Source organism: Chelonoidis abingdonii, chromosome 7, assembly GCF_003597395.2.
Source record: "Chelonoidis abingdonii isolate Lonesome George chromosome 7, CheloAbing_2.0, whole genome shotgun sequence".
NCBI lineage: Eukaryota > Metazoa > Chordata > Testudines > Testudinidae > Chelonoidis > Chelonoidis abingdonii.
The window spans coordinates 4,909,750-4,936,665 of record NC_133775.1 but is presented as its reverse complement, the minus strand read 5'-3'; the positions used below and the strand labels follow the sequence as shown (position 1 = coordinate 4,936,665).

The 26,916-nt window shown below is 41.0% G+C and overlaps 1 protein-coding gene across 2 annotated transcripts in view; it reads left to right on the top strand.

Moving 5' to 3' along the window:
• The window catches only part of PIK3R3 (phosphoinositide-3-kinase regulatory subunit 3), a 353,509-nt gene extending 328,966 nt beyond the window's left edge, over positions 1-24,543 (top strand). For both annotated transcript variants that reach the window (XM_032805016.2, XM_032805018.2), the window contains 9 exons: positions 815-926; positions 3,122-3,220; positions 4,676-4,856; positions 5,821-5,946; positions 6,924-7,066; positions 10,794-10,970; positions 12,904-12,978; positions 13,353-13,523; positions 15,173-24,543. In XM_032805016.2, coding sequence (XP_032660907.1) covers positions 815-926; positions 3,122-3,220; positions 4,676-4,856; positions 5,821-5,946; positions 6,924-7,066; positions 10,794-10,970; positions 12,904-12,978; positions 13,353-13,523; positions 15,173-15,374 — 1,286 coding nt within the window. In that variant the 3' untranslated portion in view covers positions 15,375-24,543. The remainder of the gene's footprint in view (positions 1-814; positions 927-3,121; positions 3,221-4,675; positions 4,857-5,820; positions 5,947-6,923; positions 7,067-10,793; positions 10,971-12,903; positions 12,979-13,352; positions 13,524-15,172) is intronic.
• Positions 24,544-26,916: the final 2,373 nt, after the last annotated feature.

Here is a 26,916-nt window from a genome sequence, read left to right as displayed (position 1 = left end):
TCTACCCCTTGCAGTTCAAAGGGGAAGCTTGACAATTTCAGGCTAGACTGTGACTAGCCCAGCACCCGTTCACTCCCTTATTCCATTCCTCATTCCCTATTATATACCTAAGCATGGGGCAATAGTTGCAGTCCTTGTGTTGCTAGTGAGAGTGAAGTCTAGCTAGATCCAGACTAGTACCCTCCTCTTTTCTTTCACCAGTCAGCAAAGTTGATCTGTCATAGGAGAGGGAGGGCACATTTACTCTTCAAAAGCTATGGCAATGGCCGCAGTTCCTCTGAGAACTGTAGCTGTTACCCAGCTGTACCCTCCCTCTCCCCCCCCAACACACACACACACACTTTCTAGGTTGTGACCTAAGCCACAGTCAAGCCCTCAGTATTTTGCTTGAGGCGGTGAACAGTTAAATTATGCTAGTTATTGTGATTGTTGTCTTGACTCCTCTTACCAAGAACTGCCACTTCCTGTGCATTTCCCACTTGTTCCATTTATAGACTGGATAGTTATTTTGGAGCCCAGCTCACTTCTTTTTGGCATATGTTGAACTAGTATAATGGGCTTTAATAACTTACGAATTCCATACATTTTGGAGAAAAAACACATCCATACTCAAGCTGCCTGTTCTCTCCCATTAGCCATTGATGGGTTTCTATAATATATTTCCTTTGCCTTGCCTTATGTATATTTCACTTCTGGCTTTTGTTAACTAAAATACCTTGACTGTTAACTTCTTGAATGTTTCGTGATATAAGCCAGAAAGCTAAATGGAAAAAAAATCTGTTTTCTTTTGTTGTTGTTGTTGTTTGTTTTTCAGCTCTTCCTCCAAAGCCCCCAAAACCGATGACTCCTGTCAACACAAATGGAATAAAGGACAATTCCAGTTTCTCCTTGCAGGATGCAGAGTGGTATTGGGGGGATATTTCAAGGTAAAAAATGTTTACTGCTGGACTAGAATGAGCCTATTTAAGTTGTGCTCCCTTTGACCCTGTATATGCTCAGGCAACATTTCACTTCAGGAACTGCATTCAAGCCCAGACTTTGCAGAGCACTTGAAGTCTGTGTTAAGTATTATGCTAAATTGGGAACTGAGTGTGTTTAATGTGTTCTGCTATGGTTATTGTTCTACAACAGTAGTTCACAATCTTGTGACCACAACTGTTTTCTTGAATTAATCATTCTTTCTACAAAATCTTAAGATTTAAGAAAAAAACCTTCCTTGCCTTTCTGGTTGTGAAACCAAGCTGTTCTGAATGTGTTCTCGTCAGTCATTAGATGTATTAAACATAGCGTTTGAGAATGAGCAATTCATGAAACTTTCAGTAAGTGTGAGTCTTTTATGTAAAGAATAAAACCAATAAATTAAATATGCTAGAGCTGAGAATAAAACAAGAATGAGATGCAGTTTTGGATTGCTGTTTGCTTCGTGGCTGAGATGTCTAGTAAAAGAGTCCATTAGCCCCACTCGCTTCTTAGAGCTTTAACAGAAGAAAAAAGATCCAGATTGTGCCACCCTTACGTTTTAGTACCTTACTCAGGTAACCCCATTTAGATCATTATGAGGGGATAGCACAATTCAGGCCCTTAATGAAGAATGGCAAAACTTGATCACAAAACCCAGTGGGCTTGATTCTGTTATCTTAAATCCCTTTTACAATAGTATCACTACAGTGCCCTAATGGCATTGCTCCTGATTTACCAGAGTAAATGATCTCAGGATGAGACTCAGTCTAGACAGTTTTGCTGGAATAGCTTTATATGTACTTTATCATTTCATTTCATTTTCTTGTACAAAATACAACCCACAAATATATTTCATCAGCCACCTTGGGCAACAGATGGGCTTTTCATTGCGCCCTAAAAGCCACCAGACATTTACTCTATTGGACTGAGGACTGGAGAATAAATTAGAGATCTTCCACAATAAACTCCATCTCCAACCCCCTGGGCATTACTAGAGAATGAAAGCCCAAGCATCCTAGCCATTCTCAACTGTTGGAGACATGGAGAGGCCATCTCAGATGTGTTAGGCCCAAGCCATAAAGGGTTCTGTGGCAACAATTTCTCTTTCTCAGATACCATTCATATCTGTAATGGAAATTGTTCTTTTGAAAGAGATTCTCCATCCAGGATAGTTAAATGCCAACTGAGAACACTTATAAAGAATGAAAATAAGATCTTACAGCAGTAACTGAATTAAAACATCCATTATGATTCCTTTTAAAATGTAGGTATACTGCCTGCATCTCATGGGTGGTGGAGAGGGTACAAGAGAGAGGTGCTCTCAGTCAAATAGATTAAGTGTATGTTTGTAACTTGCTTCTGAGATCCTTGTGTGAAAAGTGCTATAAAGGACAAGGTATTGGTTTTGTAAGTAAAGTGTGGTATGTCATTTGAGTGGAATGAGTTTCCTGAAAGTTTAACTAACACTCTTAGCTCAAACATTTCCTTTGAAATGCTTATGGGTCCTACTCATTCCATAAAAGCCTCTTCCATTTAATTAAAAGAATAAACCTTAAATTTCTTCTTTCCCAACAGTTGAAAATTAGGAGTAATTCCACTGGAATTAATGATATTACAGTAGTTACAAAATTGCTGTAAAAGAGATATCTGAATCAAACTACTAATTGACCTTGAGTCTAGAACTGTGCTATAGTGTGGATACTTTTCTGATACAACTTCTGTGAATGACCGTATTAGTGCCAGTTTCTTAAAGGACCAGAAGTGCCTTCGCAAAAGTCACCTGTTTCCAGTTTGGATTTAAATGTGAGCAGATCTCGGTGATTTCTCTGAGACACAGCTGCTATTGTTATTATACATAACCTTCTTCCTAAACAGCAGTTAAGTGCAGCTGCTGGTTTTTGCTAAAAGTAAACAAGTTCAAACCTTAAAGGCTGAACAGAAATCTGATCCCTATGCATATCCTAAATCTGAAATAAGAGAATTTGAAAAGCAAACATTCAATCCTCAGATTGCAGTTGATTTTGAAGGGAAAACACAAAGGAATCCTAATTCTTTACGCACCCTTACACTGATGGCCTCTCCTTTGAATGTGTCTATTTTAAAGCAAATCGACTACCTAACACTTCTCGTTTATCCTTCTTCCAATCTTTCATTCCTCCAGGGAGGAGGTAAATGACAAATTACGAGACATGCCAGATGGAACATTTCTGGTGCGCGATGCATCAACCAAGATGCAGGGAGACTACACTCTGACATTGCGGTAAGTGTTGGGTATTTTCACTCTCTCGTCTTATCTTGCTTTTAGTAGTCTCACCAATGTCAGTAGATACCACATATTAGTATTTACATGAAATGCCCTCAGTTGTAGTCTTCATTGTCTTGGGAACATTTCTCCAGAGATTGCTGATGAAGAGTTTGGAATAAGGAAACAAATGACCAGCTCCTAGAAATTCCATCCCACTTCTTGTGCTGAGCCCAGTGCATACTGGGACAGTACTATTTGGATACTCTGTGATGCAAACATAATCAGTAAAGGTCCTAGTTCTGTATCTCTGTGTGTCTCAGTACTTTAATTTAAGGAGGTTCCACTAAGCTGGGATACTGCATTTAATGACATTGATTCTGATTGCACAGCAGAGTGTAACTCAGTACAGAATCTGCTCTGGTATATTCACAAAATAGTAGGATCAGCTTTCTTCTGAGTTGCCATATGATAGATGGTTCTGTTGTCTTGGAGTTCAAAATCTGCTTCCTTTTGTGAGTTTAAAAATGTACTCTTGTGGCCAAATTTGCTCTGACTTGCACATTGCACAACCACGCTGAAGTTACTGAGGATAATTTTTCTATCCAGTCAGGATTTGCCTTAAAGTCTAATTAATGGTGGTCTGAATATTTAACCATATAGACATGTATTTGCAGGAGCCATAAATTAAGAAAGCAGATAAAAGACAGACCACTGTTTAAATTTTTTGGTAGTAGGAGGGAAAATAATCAAGCACTTCTATAAATTGCCAGCAAACACAAACCTGGATAATGTAAAGTCCTGGATTAATTACTCTGTTTATAAATCCTTCCAAGGATTTATTTAAGTTTGAGTATCCAGTGTTAGCATCCAACACTTGAGATTGTTTGTTTGATAATCGGTTTGCAAGTACATTTTCATTTGTATAATACTTTGATCTTCCCTGTCTGTATGTCCCTCATTATTCCCTCTTTCTCTAAGAGGAATCTAGGCATCTCCTGACCTTATGTGTCTTTGGATTTTTTTTATTATCATAATTTTTTTGGTTTAGTACTGAGTTTCATATGCCTCGTTGCTCTTGGGGTTTTTTGCGTGGCTGCCTTAAAGAATCCTGAGCATTCCCTTGGAGAATTTCTGGTTAAACTAGGTCTTAAATACAATAAACTAGTACCAGAGTGAACGCAGGAAGAGATTTACTCTGGATTTTTCTGCTGCTCAAATAAAACTTGAAGAGACCTTTTCTATTTAGTTACTTTTTATCCTTTTACATATTAATAAATATTAGACAATTTAGTTACAAAGGTGCATATTAGATTGTCTATCTGATTAGCTACACTGATTCTTGTGTGTTGCCTTTATGAAAAACTTAGCATAACTACTCATACCATACATGTGGCAGCTTGTGTGTGTGTCTGCACACGCGCGCTACCCATGCACACAACAAAACCTCTAAGCTAGTGTATTGCCTTACAGGAAGGGTGGCAACAACAAACTGATAAAGATTTATCATCGGGATGGAAAATATGGTTTTTCTGATCCATTGACATTTAACTCTGTTGTGGAGCTGATTAACCACTACCGCCATGAGTCTCTTGCCCAGTACAATCCTAAGCTTGACGTGAAGCTGATGTATCCAGTATCCAGGTATCAACAGGTGAGGTTTCCAGAGAGCCCAGTAACTGTTAGAAGATGTTTTGTAGTTTTTCCTTGTCATAAAACTTAGGCTCTTCTATCTAGAGCCTGAATTTTTCACATGAATCATGTGAAAACTCAAAGCTCTTCTATGCTTGAAAATTCAACTTCACATTTTCAAGGACGAAAGTAGTGGTTCCAAGAGTTCATGTGGTCTAAAACAATAACCACAAAGTTGGGAAAAGGAGGTCCTAACCTCTACTTTGAGTACTCACACTGGCAGTCTTCATAATTCTCCAGCTACGTAAACATTAAATTCTGCTTCACTGCATCCTTATGATGTAGGTAATTGTCATCTCCTGTATTTTACAAGTGGAGAAGCTGAGGCTGAGAGATTTAGTGAATTACATGCAGGGCTCTGTGGTCTGGGATGCAAAGCAACTGGTTTATGTACAAAATATGTTAAAATCAGCCACTGGCAGAAGTGAGAGTGGCACCTGGCTCCTTGCCCTGGGCTTAATTTTCTAGATCCTGGGGTTTTAGGCTGTTACCTACTCCTCCTCCTCCATGCTGTGCAACAGTCTTTAATGCTGAGCACAATGTCTCTCAAAGTTGCTGCAGTTTTCCGTAAGTTCTGTGAACTCTTGTTTTTAAAACAAACAAACAAAAAAATTGATCTTTCCTGCCTGCATTATTCCCTCTTTTTCTAAGGGGGGATCTAGGCATCTCTTGACCTTATGTTGCCTTTGTTGGGGTTTTTTTATTATAATTTTTGGTTTAGTTCTGAGTTCCATGTTCCTAGTTGCTCACTTTATAGACTGTGAAAGTTATTTTTTGCTTTGTCAGACTAGATCTCTCTTCTATGTAAAAATTGCTGCATAATTGATCACAGAAATATGCACATTTTACTAGGTTGACATGGAACAGTGCTTGGAGAAACTACTTTGCCTAAAGAATTACTTTTCTTTCTTTCCTGATATACACAGGATCAGTTAGTGAAAGAAGATAACATAGATGCAGTAGGTAAAAAGCTTCAGGAATACCACTCTCAGTATCAGGACAAGAGTAAAGAGTATGACAGACTATATGAAGAATACACCAGAACATCACAGGTCAGTTTCAAAATAACCTTTTGTTGATCATTATAGCAGCTGAAAAGATGAACTTTATCCCTAGTAAGACTGTGAAACAAATAATTAATTTAAAAAAAAATATAACACAAGGAAAACAAAACGTAAGCAATAGGTAGCGTATTTGTCTTTTCCTTGATTTCAGTTTGAGGCTTTTTTTGGTTTGGGGATGACAATTGCAAAATTAATAAATAAAGGAAATGTGATTTAATGTAGTTTTTCTGTATGAGATACAGCACTGCACTCCTGGAGGAACGGCACAGCCCAGATGAGGGTTTTAAGCTATCACAGACACCATAGCAGCTTCCAGCATAAAGCAGAGCAGTCAGAACTGATGCTGTTCTATGCAGTGCCTTCACCAGAGATCTCTTCCCTCAGCTGGCTAAGAGAGATTTCCAGGAACTGCATGCCACTGTGTCATCATACAGGGGCCATAAAGTAGGATAGAATCCTAGAAGAAGAGGTATCTGGAAGGGCACCATCCTGGTTCTGTAATGTTACATGTTATATAATATCTTGATCAAAATTAGATCTTGTGCTTTACAGTATTTATACTGCATTGTTCGGGCTGATTGCTGTAAAATAAAAGGTCTCATCGTAACTTTAATATTAGTGCTTCTGGCAACAAACCACAAACAGCTAGAAGCAAAATTTTTAGTTTAAAGATCTGTGATGGGATTCTCTTTCAAAGAAACCTAATTACAAGTACTTTTTAACTTGGTAAACCTTGTGGTGAAAGAAATGGTCCGCTCTCTATGAGACTTTGGCTAAAATGGGTTGTTGTTTTTCCTCTTCAGTAAAAATCAGACTTTGCAACAATTAAAAAAAAAAAAAAAAAAAAAAGTTGAAGGTTTCTTTCTGACAATCAATTTAGGAAGCATAACCGAGTCTTGCGCTTGTAACTTATTTCAGGATGCAAATGACTAAGGATGCTTTTTGGTTTTGGCTTCTTTGTGTAGGAAATTCAGATGAAGAGAACTGCAATTGAAGCATTTAATGAAACCATTAAAATATTTGAGGAACAGTGCCACACGCAAGAGCGATACAGCAAAGAATACATTGAACGATTCCGCAGAGAGGGGAATGAGAAGGAAATCGAACGGTAGTATTTCAAACCATACCTGTGTGTGAGCTCCTTACATAGACACACTAGTAAAGCTAACAGAAAATTCTGTTAAGCCTTCTTTTATATGACTGAAGAAGTTCAGTATGTTTACTAAAGATTCGTACAGTAACTCCTCACTTAACGTTGTAGTTATGTTCCTGAAAAATGCAACTTTTAGTGAAACAATGTAAAGTGAATCCAATTTCCCCATAAGAATTAATGTAAATAGGGGGGTTAGGTTCCAGAGAATTTTTTTTTTTTTTTTTTTTGCCAAACAAAAGGCATTATATACATTTTAAACAAGCAACTTAATACTACGCTGGGGAAGGAATAGTGAGTTTACAAACATACTGTACGTACAGTACTATAGTTGGGAGGTGCCCCTGCCTTACCCCACACAGGCACAGCCTACTGGCACTGGAGATGAGGCAGGCAAGGAGGCTGAAGGTGCTATAGGCCAGGAGAAGCATATTGCACAGCGGTAGCTTCCCCTCCTCTGCAAGCACCAGGGGTAGGGGGGGCTCAACTCTCAGCTTGCCTATTTCCCCCCCCCCCTTCTCCCAAGCCCCTATCCTTGACCTGCCTCTTCTCCCCCTCATCTCCTCCCCTTTTACTACCAACACTGCGTCCTCGCTTCTCCCCGCTCCCACCCCTCCCTTCTAAACGCCACAAGCCAGCTGATTGCCATGTGCAGGAGGCAGGGGGAAGAGCGGGAAGGTGCTGATCTGTGGAGTCTGCCGGTGGGTGGGAGGCGCTGTGGGGAGGAGGGGGCATAGGAAGGTTGCCAGCTCTGGAGATAGCAGGCAGCCAAACAACGTACGAGTGGAGCATCACACAACTTTAAGTGAGTATGTTCCCTAATTGATCAGCAATGTAACCACGTTAACCGGAATGACTTAAAGTGAGGAGCTACTGTATTCCTTTGTTCAAATATCCCAAACAGTTGTGCACTGTAGAGGATAATCCTGCATTTGTTGGGTGGCGGACTGAATGATCTCTGGTCTCTAACTTCTGTGAATCTAGATTTTATAGTGAAGAGCTCTCTCTAAAAAAATGTGAGGTTTAGATGTGTATATTCTGATTGCTCAAGCAATACTGTCTGGAGAGGGGGAGAAATTAATTTACAGCTAAAACATGAACTAAAAAAAAGTTAGGTGATTTCTAACACCCACATGTAGAGTGAATCTCAGAAATGACTAGCTTGAAAGCACTTGTCACATAATGTGCTCTTGGATGCCCATTTAGAAACTCCCATTGACATTGCTAAGAGTTGCATGTGCATCGGCAATCAGGATTTGGCCCCAATCCAGTGCCTACAAAGGTTTTTTTAAATATTTTGAAATTAAGAACAAACTAATATTTGTAAAACTGAAAAATTCCATAATTTTTTACTACCTCTTTGTTAGACAACAATAGTAATCAAAGTCAAGGAGGGTTTTTTGAGTAGCAGAGACCTGTAGGGAAGGTGGTAGGCACTTTCCAGAGAGTGATTTCTGCCCTGAAAAATGGCCACTTCTGACTCAGCAGACCTTTTCCTTGTATGTTTTCATAGTCTTATCTACTGAATCCGACAAAAGCAAATGTTTTGTTTTAAATCATAGTAATGTTCAAGAGAGCTGAATTCTGTTTCTCCACAAGCATTAACAAAATTATTAAAGTTTCGATACATGGATTAATCAGTTTTCATTAGAACGTGTCACAAAGGGCTTAATTGGGTTGCACAAATGAGGGCATGATTTGTGCTGCAGAATCTCTAACACTGATGTGTGAGAAGGAAATAACCTAGCTTGACTGTCAGATCCCCAGCTGAATTTGCATGGGATGCAGTTGAGAGAGAGAGAGAGAGAGAGAGAAAAAACTGAGCATATTTGAAATGGAGACTTGGTAAATCTGGAACCCCACCATCCCAGTATTAGTGTCACTTTTCAGTGAAGGACCACACTGATTCCCCTCCTCTGTCAGTGGCTATTAGTCTCCTACTGCAGTTTGAATGAGGAGCTGGATGTGATCATAATGTAAGTCAATGTGAACTGCATCAAAATTCTCTTCTGTTAGAATCTGATCTTAATGTATGTTAAACCCCACTGTTAGCTATATTTTTGTAATGTAGATTGAATTTCTATCTGGCCAAAGTCCACACAAAAGTTCATGGTTGAGACTCAAACCTTTATTGCCTGCGAATAGCAAGGTGCAGTTCTTATTGTCAAGCTTTAACAATACCTAAGCACAACAAACTAATGTGATCCTTTCTTCCAACTCTTGATACTTATATCAGTTCTTACATAAAAAACGATCATAGTTTAATTGCCTAAAGTTACTGTGATTTGAGCAACTATAAACCAAAAACTCCCCTTCTCTGCATTAAGAGTGTTTATAGTGTGCTGTAAATGTATGCTGTGCTTAACAAATCACAAAGTAAGGGCTGGTCTACACTAGGGGAAGGGATCGATCTAAGATACGCAACTTCAGCTACGTGAATAATGTAGCTGAAGTCAAATTATCTTAGATCGATTTACCTACTGTCCTCAGGGCGCGGGATCGATGTTCGCGGCTCCCCCTATTGACTCCGCTACCGCCGTTCGCGTTGGTGGAGTTCTGGAGTCGACAGGAGCGCGTTCGGGGATCGATATATTGTGTTTAGATGAGACGCGATATATCGATCCCCGAGAAATCGATTGCTACCCGGTAGTGAAGACATAGCCTGAGATGCTATCCCTTTACTTAATAGTCCAGATCTAGGAAGCTTAACAGCAGAGCAGCTTTGCCTATTTTATAGCGTTACACAATAATAAAATCTCTGCACAACTGTTTGGCGACTAGATATTAAACTTACTCTTTTTAGTATAAGCTGTTGCATTTATGTACAAGGAATACAGTCTCATTCCAGTGTTCTAAATGTTCTTAAGATTTTTGCAAATAAACGCAGCTGTAGGTTGCCCTATGGTAAAAGGGCAAGTATGATGGCTAACCTGACCCTGACATGGCATCGTCTGAATTGCAATAATATCCTTAGTGTGATTCTACTCTGAAAAGAGACTTCGTAAAAGTGACATTGTGGGACATGCATGCTTCAGCCTGACACCAGAACAGTTGTGTCAATATGTTTATAAGTAAAGTAAATGAATGTGGGGGAGAAAGGGAGGTTGTTCTTAACTGCCAGGCCTGCAAACCAATTTGAGATCTGAAATTGAGTCAAGCAGGGTTCTTTCCAACTTGCTCATCATTGCCAGTAATAAGTGTCTGCTGCAGGCCAAATCCTGTTGACAGTGACACCTGTGCTAGGGTTGTATTGCAGGTTAGAACTTGAGTAAGTAAATCTGAGCATAGAGAAGGAATCAGATCTAGCTCACTCCCAGAGCTATGTTGGCTTTGTCAAGAGTAAAGAAAAATTGTCTTATAAATTTTAAGATCTGTTTCTAAATGTGACAGGAGCAGATCCAAGGAGTAAGTAGGAAGCATCCTTTTAGTCACTTTTCAGGGTAGAACTGCATTCCGAACAAAATGAAAGCACTTTACAATAGTAGCCACTACTAAACTGATGGTTACACGAGAGGAACGTGATATAAAGAAATACGGCTCTTTGTCTTCCAGTACTATGTATTAGAGGTAAGCCAGTCAATAATAACATTCTTAAGGCTAGAGCAGTCTGGACTAGTGTGGGTTTGGTTTTTTTTGTTTTTTTGTATATTTCTCTCCTGCTTAAACATTACGAATTTATTTACAGAATTATGATGAATTACGAGAAACTAAAATCACGCCTGGGAGAGATCCATGATAGTAAAATGCGTCTGGAGCAGGATTTGAAGAAACAAGCTCTGGACAATAGGGAAATTGATAAGAAAATGAATAGCATCAAACCTGATCTTATTCAGCTACGCAAGATCAGAGATCAGTATCTTGTGTAAGTAGGCAAGGCCTGTGCACCTCAAAACAATATATGTGATTAACTTGGTAAAGACAGTTGCTATCATTCTGAATGTTCTTTATACTAATGGGAGTCTGGTCTCCTCTTTATAATCACAGTTGTGTGTGCACTAACAGGAGACTAGACCCGTGGTATGAAATGATTGAGTAGCTGGTTAGCCTTCCACTGCTTCTATAATACTAACTTCATGGCCTGTTACTGTAACTGTCAGACTTCAAAGCATGTCTGGTACACCAGTACATCACCAGTACACATTCTACAATATAAGTAGCTTTCATGTGAATTAGAATGTCATGGATGATACCCTCTGACTGACCAAGTGTCTTCCTCCATTAATGTTGGCAGAAGATGCAGAACTGGGGTGAAAAGAGCAGAGGGCAAAGTGGTGGCTCCTTAGAATGGCGTACTCCCTCTTACTGGCCCAAATCCCTCAGAAGCCTTTACTACCCAAATCTATAGGATTGGAACTTCACAGGTTGGGAGGGCCATAGCACTCCAAAGCACACTTCCCTCTGAGCCTTGCTAGTATCAGAGAGTTAACACCTTGTCATAAATAGATAGGTACGGTAAGGGTTAAGTTTCTTTTACCTGGAAAGGGTAACCAAACACCTGACCAGAGGACCAATCAGAGACGGGATTTGTTTTTTCAAGTCGGGTTCGATTGATTTGGATACTCGGGTTTTGTGTTTTCTTGCTATGAGGAACAAGTCTTCTTCTATTCTCTCCTATACTTCTTCTAAACATCTGTAAGTACCCAGGAACCGCAAAGTAATTCAGCTATGATGTGCTTGGGTGGATTTACCTGTATGTTTATTTTGTGCTGGTTTAATTGGGCTATCTTTTAAATCAGACTGTTTCTATTTTCTTATAAGCAAGAGCCTGTATTGAGTTTCTTAATGCAAGATGATGTTTTTATATTTCTTCTTTTTTTCTATTAAGTTTTCTTGTTAAACTTGTGAAAGTTCTTTCTAGGGAGGCAAAGGGAAAAGCCAGGCTGTGGGCTATTTTCTATTTGGTGCAGGAAAGAGCAGACTACGGGGAAGAGACGAAGAATTCTCTTGTTCTCTGTGGTTACAGTTTTTCCTCGTTCCTGGAGCAAGGGGGGTGGCAGAGCCCAGCTGTGGGTATTTTGCATCTCCATTGTCCTGAGGGAAGCAGAAAAGCTGGTTTCTTCCTTCACCCAGGTTAGCCGCGAGGCAAGCCTGAGAAGGAGGGGGAAGGGGTTATTGTCCCTGCTTTTAGCATCCAAGGGATTGGGAATCTGGGTGTCCCACCAAGGGAGGGTTGGGGCACCAGAGAGAGGAAAGAGGGGGGTCAGGCTCTCTAATTAAATTCCTGACCTGGTGGCAGCGAGAATATCCAAGCTGGTAGTGAGCTTGGGGGAGTTTCAGGTAAGCCCCCAGACTTTTGAACGCAAAAGTCCAGGTTTGGGACAGGACCAGATTGTGGACACTAAAGTTCAGGTCTGGGACTGGGAGGCTAGATTACCACACACCTGCTCTATGTGCACACACCTTCAGAGAGAAGGTGAGAATGTTACATGGACAGAGGCACCAGTGACAATGCATGCTGTTCTGCGAGAGGGAGGCAGCCGCAGCCATCATCAGAAGACCCAGCATAGCCTGCAATAGTACATTCCTTTCCCCATTGACCTGCAGGGTCTAGAGGTAATGCCTCTCCTGCTGCTCCCTCCCCAGTGAAGAGATCATTCTAAGGAGACTGTATAAGGGTGTACTGTGTAATGTTGCCTGGGGTCTGTCTTTCACATGGGCTTTAGTGCACTGGGGGTAAGCTCAGACTCTAGATTCTCTCTCTCTTTATGGAATCTATGTCTAAGCTTCTCTTCTGTTTGGTCAGTAGCAAACAACTAGGGAACATATTAATGCTCTCTATTTTCTCATCCTGACAGATGGCTCAATCACAAAGGAGTGAGGCAGAAGCGAATAAACGACTGGCTGGGAATCAAAAATGAAAATATTGATGAGTAAGTGCCCTTGTACATTTAATCTCACTGATAAGTGGCAGAGCTCCGGGCTTCCCAGTGAGGATCTCAATAATATGAAATGCCAGTTTCTGTGTAAAGGATTGGAGTTTTTTCCTAAGGGAAAGTTTTTTGTGTCCTGTGAGCCAGCATCTGTTTTCAGCTAATATGCATGTGGCTGCCTTTTTGAATACGGATTCTTGGTTGACACTGAGTGAATATTAGCAGGCTGGTCTTCAAGCTTGAACTGCCTCTTCCCAGATGTATTTTTTTTTATTTTCATTTTATTTACCTTTAGAATAAATCCTGCTCTTTATAACTAATGCCTTCTGTGACTGGGTTATTGAGCTAACGAGTTCCATCTCCTCTTTCTCTAGTACTTACTTCGTGAATGAAGAAGATGAAAACTTGCCACATTATGATGAGAAAACTTGGTTTGTTGGGGATCTCAACCGTATCCAAGCAGAAGATTTGCTCCGTGGGAAACCTGATGGAGCGTTTTTAATTCGAGAGAGTAGCAAGAAAGGATGTTACGCTTGTTCTGTGGTGTAAGTCTGTTCTCTTTATGGTTTAACTTGCTCTGACAATCTGGAGGTTTCTATCTCAAGTATCTTTGCCATTTTAATTATTTTAGAGAAATCAAGTCACCTTAATATTCACACATTCAAATGAGCACAATGTGCAGCAGAGGCATCTAGGTTACAATGGTACAACTTTGTTGCAGAATGCTGTTGGTTTGGAGGTACACATCTTGTGGTCCTTATGATCTTCAGTCATGTAATCACTAGGCTATAGTTCTGCAGCATTCCAGTAAGAAACTCCATAATAATCTATGGCGAGATATTCACATCACTCTCTGATGAGGAACATTAGCAAAGTTTGGATTCGGAAATGTTCCACATGACACATGTTTAGATTTGTTCTGATTTGCAGACTTGCAACTCCAGATCCTCATGGCTGTTCTGTTTAAGCTAATGATAGTACTTCAGAAAGGGCATATTCTGTCTGTTGATCAGTATTGTGCCACAAGATAGCACTGAAATGGCATAATGTAACCTGCTTTTACTTGTGATTTGGATTATGAAAGTTCCAGCATGGAGATTATCTAATATCTGATCTTTCTGGCAAGTAGTTCCCTGGCTTGTGGAATAATTGTGGTGCTTCAGTAAATGCCAAATTAGGAACTTGATTACTATAACTTCAGATAACGAACTTACTTGGGGGGAACCCATGCTGTGTTTGCCGACTACAAATGTAGCCCAGCATTCTGGGCAGCTACAGAGTACTGGTGAAATGCCATTTGGAGAATCAGTCCACCTATCTCTTCCAAAAATCTAAGTCTGGTCGGTCCTCAGAATGGAAAGTTTGAGAAGTAAGCAGTGAGAGCTGGCGTACTGAGATAAGAGCTGCCCCATGTGAAAGCCTCTTTTTTCATGTTTCGGAGTAGCAACCCTGTTAGTCTGTATCTGCAAAAAGAACAGGAGTACTTGTGGAACCTTAGAGACTAACCAATTTATTTGACCATAAGCTTTTGCGGGCTACAGCCCACTTGATCACAAAAAAACTTCAAAAACAGACTCCGAGAGACTGCTGAATTGGAATTAATTTGCGAAATGATACTATTAAATTAGGCTTGAATAAAGACTGGGAGTGAATGGGTCATTACACAAAGGAAAACTATTTCCCCATGTTTATTCTCTCCGCCCCACACACACCTTTCCTCACACCTTCTTGTCAACTGCTGCAGATGGACAATTTTGATTAGCACTGCAAAAAGTTTTTTGTTTTGTTTTTTTTTTCTCTCGTGCTGGTAATAGCTCACCTTAACTGATCACTCTTATTTGTGTGTGTATGGTAACACACGTTGTGTATGTATGTATGTATCTCCCTACTGTATTTTCCACTGCATCCATCCGATGAAGTGGGCTGTAGCCCACAAAAGCTTATGCTCAAATAAATTTGTTAGTCTCTAAGGTGCCACAAGTACTCCTCTTTGTTATGTAGATTACTTTGTAAGAATGTGTAACCATTCTTCCTAGATGCATATCTTCTGCCCAGAATCTCTATTATAACATCCCCTTCATCTTCTCTCTAGAGTTTTGTCATTATTTTATTGATGCAAAATCATCCTTGCTATAATAGTTGCCTGTTGAATTTTAGACTGTCATGTTAAACTGTCCTGTTTCTTTCCTTGCAGAGCTGATGGCGAAGTTAAACACTGTGTGATCTACAGCACTCCAAGAGGTTATGGGTTTGCAGAACCATATAACCTGTACAGCACACTTAAGGAATTAGTCCTTCATTACCAGCAAACATCCCTCATTCAACACAATGATTCCCTAAATGTCAGGCTCGCTTATCCTGTCTACGCACAGATGCCCTCCTCCCTTTGCAGATAAATTCTGGGGAGGGGGAAAGTGTTGGCTATCTTGGATTCTTTTCTACAGTTTTTATTAGAACTCTGAGGGCATTCTTTCTCCTTAGACTGCTTGTTTTGCACAAGAAGTGAGTCTGTGAATGTGAATCAAAGAGGCCTAGCAGCAACAAGACGACAACTTGGGTGTAGGTGTCCTGGTGCTACCTAAAGCTCAGCTTTGCTTTTACACTGATACTTTTTTGTTTCCCTCCTGGGGGAATAAACTCAATGTAAACACATCCAAAAAACTGGAAGCAAAACATTTTATGGAGATAATTTTTTGCCAGGCACCTTCAGCAGAACTTTTAATTGGGATTTTTTTTTTTCTTGTTCTTGTGGAGACAATTTTGAAGCCTCTATTGAGGCGTCAGTAACATCTTTCAGTCTTAAACTCCAAGAAACTAGGGGAGGAAACTCTACACAGCAATGCTCTCTGTTAATTTTAGCAGCTTTACTGCAATTCAGCCGAACTTCCAAATGAGGGCTTATCTTGAGGAGGCGTGGAATTTGGTGAGAGAAGACCAAAGGAATTACGGGAAAGCTTCAGGTTATTTAAAAGGAAAAAAAATCCTTATAAAGAAAAATTGCTTTATTTTTTACCAACAGTAACAAAGTTTTTTGGTTTCAGCGGCACTACAGGTCTTCGCTTAAAGGAAATGTTTATAACCAAATTGAACCCACCAAAACTTTGTTCGTTGCTGGATTGAGCACTTATGGGGGAAGGTTGCATTAGCATCCGCATATACTTTCTACACCAAAACTTGAAACAAATAAAAGGAAAAGCTAAAACTTGTTGTGTGGTTTTGAAAACTCTAATCTGTCTGATTTGATGTAATTGCTCCTCCTTCCTCTCCCCTCTTTCGTGTTTTTTTTTTCTTGGTTTTGTTTTTTGTTTTGTTGTTGTTTTGGGACACTTCTTTCCAAATCTTTAGATACTATGCTTTGGAATGTAAACCAGAATGAAGCTGGCCACTCATGTTTTGTTAGTTTTGTTGCTGAATGATGAACTATTCTTTTGAAACCCTTGTAACTGTTTTGTAATGTAAGTATAAAGAAAAGGTGCAATGCAGTGCTTCTGGATGGCTTCTTATACCAAATAATTACATGAAGACCGGTCCTCAGATTTTTTTCTGTTATAAATAGTATGCTCAATCATACGACTTGTTCACCTATGGACCAGATTCTAATTTCCGTTACTTCACTGAAGTCAGGTACTCAAAATTTTATGCTAGCAGAATCTAGTTTCACTATGTATAGCCATGTTTAGTGTTGGGCAATAACAAAAAATTAACCTGCATTATTTGTAAACACAGCAGCCAGATAAGTAGTAGCCAAAGGAGGAAGTGGATCTTCTGCTGTGAGACAGGCATAGACTATTCTAAAAACTACAGGTTCTCTTGTGCATCTGCTGAAGCATCTGATACTGTCAGATGATGGGTAGGCAGACCCTGGGTGTGACTTGGTGCAGCAATCCTGTGTTCCTAAAATGCTTAAGCCAAGGAATAATTGCACTCGAAGAGAGATGTAGGTTGTCCCCATTATATGCTTGACTCAGTATTTTTATTTGCTCCTCCTGAGTCTCTACAGTGGAAAACTAAATTAGGTAAGAGTAGCTTTGTTTGGCAACAAAGCACAAATGGCAAAGTAATTATTCCGTCTGTGACCTTAGAATTAAATTTTTGCTATTTTTAGTGTTAGCATTTTGTTTCATACCCACTGTATGTAAATTGCACAGGCAAGGAAACAGTCTAGTGTTAAGACACAAGCCTGCATGTCAGGAGCCCTTGGGTCTGTTCCTGACCCTGCCACTGACTTCTTGTTTGAACTTGAACCATCTATAATCCCTGCGGAATAATGGCAAGGTTGTTGAGGCTTAATTAATGTTTACATTGAGAAATCAAACAAAGGCACTATAAAATACTGTTAAGCGGAATATTATTTATTCATGAGTAGGGCTGTGATAGATCTTGAGCACTGATAAATAATAGTGGAAAGGGCAATTTAGATTGCTTGGCATGTCCAAGCAACACTTTATTTTGCACTAATGTGCCACTGGTTAAACCCAGCTGCTGGTTAACCAGCTAGAATGTGATCTTCAAATGAATAAGTGTCAAGGCTTGAAAAGCCCCACAAACTGAAGCTGGTAGATATCTCATGTGAGAGAAGAATGAGACTAACACAAGGCCCCATGCCAAATGACCCAGTTTCCCCTGGTTGGCTACTACGTTGCTGGTAAAATGTCTGTCCTGTTCAGTAAAAATCTAGATTTGGCGCTCCAGCTGTAGGTCAGAAGTGGACTTTTTTTTTTTTTTTTTTTTGTAAAAGCAACTTGCCACATCTCTTAAGTTACCGGTAATCCAGTGACAGCAAAGCATCATTCTCATGCTTTATCTCTTGCCCCTCCAGCATTCTCCCTGCCACTGGTTTCAATCTAGATTACATGTAGACTAGGTAGATTTTTCAAAGGTACAGATAGCAGTTAACTACTCTCTTGGCCTTTGAAAATCTATTGCATTACATCATGAGTCTTCTCTCTCTTCCACTGGAAACTGGTGGAGTCAATGGAGTTATTCCTCATTCTCTACTCACACTGGTGAGAATCTACAAACTGTGAAGTGTCTTGCAATCTGAACTGTGACATAGGTTTTCATATTAACCAGCAACGGTCAGTTATTAGACTAAATCCTGGCTCAGTTTGTCAGCACCACTGGCAGCGGTGCAGGAAGTAGAACTACTTTTGAAGGTTTCTTGTAGTTGAATATCACTGAGCTTGTGATGTGTTAGGCCAGATTCCACTTTTGGTTATACCTGTATTAATTCAGAGTAATTCCATTGGCTTCTGTGAAGTGACTTTGGCTTTACAGTGGGGTGTGAATGAGCTCAGAATCTGCCCTCCTCCCCATTTCATATTTCTTCACCCTTCACAGGTGCTGCATTGTTATGAGCAATACATCCATCCAGAAAGCTAAAAGCCATCTAGAAGCATTTTAATTCTTTTTCCCCCTACATTTCAGATTAGGACTGTGTTCAAATTAAAACTTTAAAGTTGCTCACTTTCTCCATCCCTGTCTCCCTGATGGCTCCTGATTTGTCCATGTGCCTTTTTGCACTTGATTTTGGCACACGAGTTACAGCTTGCTAGCGTTTTACCCATTTTATGGTCACACATGCCACTGCACACCTCCTTTTGCATCAGTTTTTGCACTCGTGGCAAGTGAAAAATGGGTATAAAACCAAGTGAAATACATAGCAGGTATAATCCACTAGGGGGCCTGCTCCTGCTCCCAGTCACTGCAGGTGGCCTCATCCTGCTCGCTCACTGGTATAAAACCAATGTAACCCTGTTACTCTGCACATGACTGAAAGAGAAATTGGAATTAGGCTCAATAGGTGCAGGATTGGGCCCTAGTATGAGCTGTTAACAAGCTTAAATGCATACGAGAGAACATAAGGGCAAAGAAAGGGAATAAAATATAAAAATTTAAAAAAAAAACCCAGAAGACAGTATGCTCGTGTGTGAATAGAGTGCAGAAAAGTTCAAGGGTCAAAAGATGGGGAATTTATGTTCAGTGTATTGGAGCAGCCATTTCTTACCTGACTGCAGCTAGAGTAGTACTGATCTCACTGACCCATGTTGTATTAAGTATATATAGAGATTTAAATAAAACCTTTTTTTGCACAGTATTAAATGGGGGAAATGATATTGAGACCTTCTAATATGCACAGTTTCTTCTATCTGTTTTGAAGTATATTTGCAGGGAACAGGGGTGATTCAGTATTTTGCTTTTTCACAAATGGGGAAACCAGTTCTACTTCCACAGTTGCCATTGTGCCCTTTGTACACACACAGCAGCTAAGAACATCGTGTTGCTGAAGTTCCTCAACTTCCAACTCTCCTCCCATTAGTTCCTTTACCAGTCACACGTCCTATTGCAAACCAGTGGAGAGTGAGGGTGTTGAGATGAGTTGGTAAGTTGCAGTTTGAGGCTGCTGCAAAGTTTTCCCAAAGAGCACAGGTGCAGTCTAAAAACAAGGGTGTCTCACTGAGTATCTGAACCACCATGTAATATATGAACATATATGGTGGCGCGTTTTCCAGTTAAAGGGGGAGAGAAGTTGTCTAAACTGTTTCTGGAAGTGATGGCGCAATGCCTGCCACTTACCACATGTCGCCTAGGTCTGTACTGGGTCCTGAGGCAGTAAAACTCTCTTCTCTCTGCACCAAGATCAAACGTTGTTTCTCCATGTGCATGCACACTTCCAAAGGTGACAGAGGTAGAAAAGAAATCCTCAATCAAATTAATGAGCCTATTCTTTTCTCACTTACAGTTGAAGAAAAGCTGTGTATGTGAAAGGAGAATCGAGCCCATCTACTTTACATGATAACAAAATTTCAAGCTGCACTCATGTCACAGAAGGACAGAAATCAGAACAAATCTTGGCCTCTTTAAAGCCAAGCAGCATAATGGAGACTGTGGAAATGAATGTTGACACTTTCAGTGCAGTTGTAAGGGCTGGGGGAATCTTGGTTGCCCTAACACTGCTGTGTATGCAAGTTGGATGGCAACGTGTCCAGCAACTCAATCCTATGGCTGTTTTAAAACAGCAGAATTACTAAAGATGTGTCACAGTTCTAAAGTTTGGAAAAGCCCCTTATATTTGGTACTTGAACAATCTCTTTTCTGTTGTTTGAATGTTTGTTTGTTCTTTTCTTTACACTAACAGAATGAAAATCTGAACTGTTAAGTGAGTTTTGTAAGTGTGCTGCACTTTGCAGACATAAAACAGGTACTTTTTGGTGGGTGGGAGGAAGGGTAAGAGACAGGTTCAAAATGCAGTTTTAACAGCACTATGGTGAAGTGGGGTTTTGTTTTCAGCCATATTCTAGAATCCTACATTCTTTTGTTTTTCTTCCTACCTTAATGTCAGTTTTTGTTTACAGCAGAGTCAAAATATATTCCTGAAAGAACAAAGACTCATGCCAATTTTTGCTTCGAATGGCAAATTTAAGTCAGATGCACAGAGGCTTTAGTAAGTGAGAGAATGGGTTGAAAATCCAGGCTCAGCTTCTTGAAGAACTTCTGATTGTAGTTTGAGCAGGGAACAGACAATGCGCTTGAACAGGACTCCTGTCTATTCACAAAAGATTAGACATCAAAATGATTCTAGTCTCAACTTTTGCATAGAAAGCCTTGGAATAATTGGTTATACGTTTTAAAAAGTGTGTGTGTGTTTTAAAAAGCAATTGGGATAGTGATGAAAATCTTAAAGGACTTAACTCAACTACTTTTACAAAGATCTCCTGTTTGTATTTGAAGGAACCTTGCATTGCTGTCCCACTAGTTTCCTTTTGGCACAATCTGTGCAGGCAAGAGGAGAGAACAAAGCCACACCCGTGCCCCAAATAATAGCAGGACATGTTGGTAACGCAATATAGGTAATTATTCTGTATGGCAGGAGTATGTTTTGACAGTGCTATAGAAAAGTTTGTCCAAACTTTTGCAAAGCTTACACTCTGTGGCCAAAAATATTTTCTGCGGGAGGGGAGGGAAGAATTTTGAAAGCCCTTTAGAGGCCTTACCATTTGTTCCACAGGACTGAGATTGAGGATTATCAGTGTGTTTTGTGAGCTGTTCTAGAAGATGATGGTGCTTAAAACACTGGTCTTTGGGGCTGGCTCCACATGTTTAATACAGCTCTTCTATTCTTTACTTTTGGCAGTAGACCCACTCCCATTCTGTGGCTAATGCAAACGTAGCATTGGTTTAGAATTTGACTTAAAATACTTGGCATGCAGGCTTCTGCAGCAAATGAAGTACATGCGTCTGTTCTATTTGGTCAACAGAAATAACGGCTCTCTCTGATCAATCACTGAGACGATGTTTTCAATTAGGCTTTGATTTTAAATTTCCTCTGATTTTAACATTTGATGTTGCTTTTGGAATAGTGGCTTTAACAAATGAGAGTGTATATTTTTTCTGTAAATTCACCACCACTCTATTAAATGTGCTTGCTGGGTGGTGTAGTGGTCACAGAATGGGCTTAACTTCATTTGAAAAAACAATTGTGTTTAAAAATGACATAGCAATGTCCAGGAACCAAATTAACCCCCTGGTATAAATGTATTAACCTCAGTGGGGTTACCACCCCATTTATGCCAGCAGTGAAATTAGCCCTGAGGATAGTCATTGAAGTATAAAGTGTGTAGATTGTTTTGTTGGGTGGGGTTTTTTTGTTGTTTTTCGTTTTTGTGAGTGACTTATACATCGTATAAGAATACAGTTGACTAAACCTGTTAATTTTGTATGTTTGGCAGTTTACAGCACCATGGGATTGTAACAGTCTGCATCATATCTGTGTGTGTGTATATGTACTGTATGTATATAGCTCTATGTAAAATATATTCACATACACATTTATATGCATTAGCCATAAGTGGCACTGCCCCTTAAAACTAAAACAAAATTCACTATTTGCACGTTTTTACACACATTTAGACAAAGTTGGGTTTGTTTTCTTCAAATGAAAGGGGTTTATCAGGAACATCTTGACAATGTGCTTTTGAGAGTCTAGATTATGATTTTTTTTGTAATTGGATTGTTTAGAGTTTTTTTTTTTAATTATTTACTCTGGGACAAGAGCATTAAAATGTGTTCAAAGCAAAGGTTACTTAAAAAAAAAAAAAAAAAAAACTCTCTTGTTTTCCTTCAAGATGCAGTAATGTTTGCATGTTTTAAATCAATCTAACCAAACTCCTGTCTAGAACTAATGTGCAAACGAGGGTAATCATGTGTATCACTTTGTGAATGCACTGGTTAGATGAAGGCAAGTCTCCGTGTAAACCATGAGCGTATGTTTGGTTTTTATAGTCAGGACTGGAATGATAGCACACACTCCTTTGTATAACCTTTGTGTTACTGTTGCATTTTTTTAATCTGATTTTTTTTTTTTTCTTCTAAGAGATACTGCCTCTGTTTAGAACCTGCTTCTCATGAAGCTGTTGGAGGGTGGGGGTTGTTTTGTTTTGTTTTTTCCTCCATATGAATTCCAGCATGTAACTTTTTGGTACTCTTGTTGTTATTTGTGTAAAACCTGTTCTGTCGTTTATGCTGTAGTTTAAAAAAAAAAAAAAAAAAGGAATTTGTGTAGTTTAACTTTTAAAAAGAAACAAACTGCTTCATATGGAAACCAATTGTATGTTAGTGTTTTTGGACAAGTCATACTGTAGTTTCTAGATCAGTAATGCAACATTGTACTTGTCACCAGATGTGTTACGATTTTGCTGTATTTTTTTTAATAGATGGTCGGGCTTTTAAATCCCAGACACTAAACATCCTGGGCCTACTTGCTCTAGATTAAAAAAAAAATGCAATAAAAAAATTGCAATAAAGCACATTTACATGTAATGTTTTAGAAGGATGTACTGACAGCTGTTTCTAATAAATTCAGAAATGCAGCCTAGTTGGCATGTTGTGGTGGTACCTGTGTTTTGTTTCTCCTGGTTGAGGCAGTGAAAATGGGTTTTGTTTAAGGCTCAGTTAAAGAGTAGAGTTTGTTTATTGTGTTTTTGGTTGTTGCCAAAATAGTGCTAGGTCTCCAAAATCATGAGCAATTTAAACTCCAGTTAACACATACACACGTCAGCACTGCTTCATTTGGGTGCCTGGAACAAAACCGCTGGCCTGACTTGGCCAGCAAGAGGGCATTCACTGAAAACGGTGTAAAAGCAATTGTTCTAGCGAGGCGATACAATCCCACAATAATTCTACATTCCTTGATCAATTTCACATGGATCCTGAGACAATGGTACTGAGCAATTTGCTTGAATTTCAGATCTCTTCAGAGAGAACTTAATTTAGGTCAGAGATGACACATCGCAATAGTGCTAGTGTAAATGAAGTCAGACTCACAGCATGTTTATTCTTGAACATTTCCTTTCTTCAGTTCAGTTTTGGTTCCTTTCCACAGGTCATGGAGACATAAGACATGTTCATGGGTGCCTGATAATTTCTGAAACATATCAGTCTAGTGACTCAGCTTTATTGGGGCTCTAGAAATGGCAAGAGGCTTGAGCATCTTAAACCTGATACCCAAGCTGCCCCCTGAAGAAGCAGTAGCTTGTGAGGGCCTTACTCTCCAATCACACCAATTCCGTTCACTTTAATATATAGTGTAAGTGTTGAAATCATAATTGGGCTCTCTGGTTACTCAGTAAGGGCCAGATCCTGCTGCCACTGAGATCAATGCAAGCAGAATTGGGTCTTTAAATTTAATACACCTATCACAGTAACTTTGCCTGCAATTGGCAAAGTGAAATCTCTGGGAGCTGGGTTTACAGTCCATCGTGATTACATCCTAACCTATCACTGCCACTGCACAGGTGTGTACACTAATAATTACACAGTGAGCTTCAAGACACATGCTCACACTTTGCTGCGTGTGTTCACTTTAGATGATTCAGCTATTCCACATCCACCTTGTGGTAAATGGGCCACAGCCTTACACGGAAGGCTTTTAGAACTCCCATCTTTTTGTTAATGGAGGTTTTATTATAGATGAGGAAAATAACTGGCAAGTTGCTAATGGGGGGAAGGGGGAATCTGAGTCTGCATCAAACACTGAGAGAGACAAGGCGGGTGAGGTAATATCTTTTATTGGATTAGCTAAGTGACAGAATTAAAATTACCTGGGGAGGTGGAAAGAACTAACATTCGTGATCTTGGTTTGATTTGATTTCTCTCTCTCTCTCTCTAAATAGTATATAAGTGGGATTTACCAAAGCCAAGGGAAACATTATGCTGGATGCTACTGGCATAAATCTGGAGTGATTCCATTGATTTCAGTGGTATTACCCTTGTGTAACTGCAATCAGAATGGAGCCCTGTAGCACTGACAGGGAGAGAGTTTAAATCGAATACAGCTGTTGACAAGTATGCCTGGTATTTGTCTTCACAGTTCTCTCTCAATATCTGCTTTTGGCTTGTTGGTATCATGCTGCCGTATTGTTACAAGGTACAGTTGCATCCAGTCTTTCAATAGCTTGTATTGGCTGTGGTTGACCTCCAGCCCGTGGAGGCTGATCCATGTACTACATCACCATGACTCCATAATACTTGTCTGTCTTGCAGAATTAAAAACAGAGATTTTCTTGAGGCCATGCTGTGTAGTGTTTTTTACTAAATGCTGCCCCAAAAGACACGCCTTACTTTTCAGAAATAACGGCGGCTGGTAGGAGGTTGAGCTACTGTTCACGTAGTGAGCAGTGCACGTAGCGTTGTGCGTGGTACAGGGGTGTGAAGGGAAGTCAGGACTCCACTGTACACACATGGCACGAGACAGTCCCTGCCCCCATCCACCTGGACAAAGACAGACCAAAGGGGAGAGAAAGGAAGTGCGGTGATCCCCATTTTATAGAGAGACCCGAGGCACTGAGAACCCAGGCATTGCATGGGCCACCTGTGTGTCCAGGATGGTGCTGAGAATTGCACTGGATGGCAGTGCAGCTACAGATGAGAGACAGTAATGCTGAAAGGGTCAAGGCCTCCATATCCTCAAGGATCTGAGCCCAAATATCTTGCCCAGGACAACACAGGGAGCCAGGGCTGGCCGTGGAGAAGTCGGGGATGAAACAGCCCAAAGATTTCTTCTGTGCTTTGATGCCAACTGGCCTCAAAAATCATTCAGCGGGTGAGGCCCCTTGTGGGCTTTGGGGAGGGCTATGAGGTGTGCCCAGCCCAGCACACAGCTCCAAAAAACACCTCATTGTCACAGAGTGAAGGCTGCCCAACGGTGACGCCTGTTGTGTTCAGCACAGCCAAGCCTTGGGAATGCCAGGCAAGAGCCAGTTAAAGAATGTGCCCTGACAACCTTAACTCTGCCCTCCCACCGCTGGAGCCCGGCGGGAAACAGGTGAGCCAGAAACAGTTGAGTCAGCCACAAACCAACCAGCCCACCCTAGAAAACAGAGTAAAAATTAAAACTGATTAAATAAAATTAAGCTCCTCCCCTACCTTCTCCACCCCCGCCCCCCCCCACACAAAATGTCAGCACCCACCACCTCAAAGGCAGTCTGCTAGTAGACAGCATGAAAGCGACCACCATGGACCAAGCTAAAGAACTAGCAACCTCCCCTGCTTAACCACATGGCTCCTCCACTGGGACAGAACCACTGGAAGCCGGCAGCCCTGGGCGCATTAGAGGCCCTATAAGTCCTAGGCACATGCTACATCTGCCCCAGGGAGCACTGCGTGGAACCATGCTGCAGCACTGCAGACACAGAGCTGGGCAGTTCACCCAGGGCACTCTATGCGTGCCACAGATTAGCCACCTTCCAGCTTTGCTGTGGCCACTGGGCTACGCATCCCTCTGCCAGGCTGTAGCCGGTGGCATGCCCAGCGAGTGGTGTAGGCAATACATATGGGTGGCTGGCCACAGTGTTTCAAGCCCTGCCACTTACAGAGGCGCACGCTGCTGCCCTGGCCAAGCCTGGGCTGCACTGAACAAAAGGCACAGCACAAAAAGCTTCCCCGGGCGTTTAACTGAGCAGCAGCTGTGTTTTCAGAGCCCACTGGGTGCTGCAAAGCTGACAATACCAATGTGATTCCCTGCCCCCAAAGAGCTTGTAGCCCCCCTCGTGCGCTAGCGCCCCATGCTAGCAGGGTGTGGGCTGTGCCCAAAACTGGCGCTACTGCCCCACACTCTCCAGTCAACGACGTGCCCCCAAATTCCTACCAAGGCCGCCTGAGAAGGGTGCACAGGCATAGCCTGAGAAAGCCCAGCTTTTTCCTCTACGTGTGCCAAGGCCTTTGCATCTCTTTGGGGCCATTGTGTAATGTGCCAAGGAACAGCTGGCCCCAGACTGTGTGTGAGCCAATCCTTTGCACGGTGTCACCAGCAGCTGCGTCCTGTCTGAGTGGGGTTGTTGGGAAGCTGGCAGGGGAATTCTGGGCACGGCCCTGCAGTAACCAGGTTATTGGCGCAACCAACAAGGCCCTTGCATTGTGAGCCTGTTTTCAGATGCTTGGCCAGGTATTTGTGCAATGTGAGTCTCTGGCAGACTTCAGCTGTGCTCGCGGGGGAGGGACAGGGAACACGGCGCATCAGCCCTGCCCATGACACCAGGCTCATACCATACCCCTCAGAAACCTTCCTGCTTTGTGCTAAAGTAAGGAGCAGCAGTACATAAACAACCTTACACTCTGCATTGTCATCATTATGCTTCAGAGTTAACACCCTGCTCACGTTGAAAGGGACAGGCACACAAGCTAATCACATGCACGTTACCGCTCTGACTGCAATGCACGTACTGCCCTGCTGAAGGGTGGTCTTGAAGCATAAGCAATACCGTACCATTAAAAAGCTTCAAGGCTGCAGAACCTGAGGCCAACTTGGGGGGGGAGGGAAGCTCTTTTGGCCTCACATGGCATGCTGGCTCAATGCACTCACTGGCGTTTGCGTTGCAATTTCACTTAGTTCTCAGTCCAAAAGTGAAGCTGGAGAGGGGGAGGGGTAGTTGGTAAAATTCC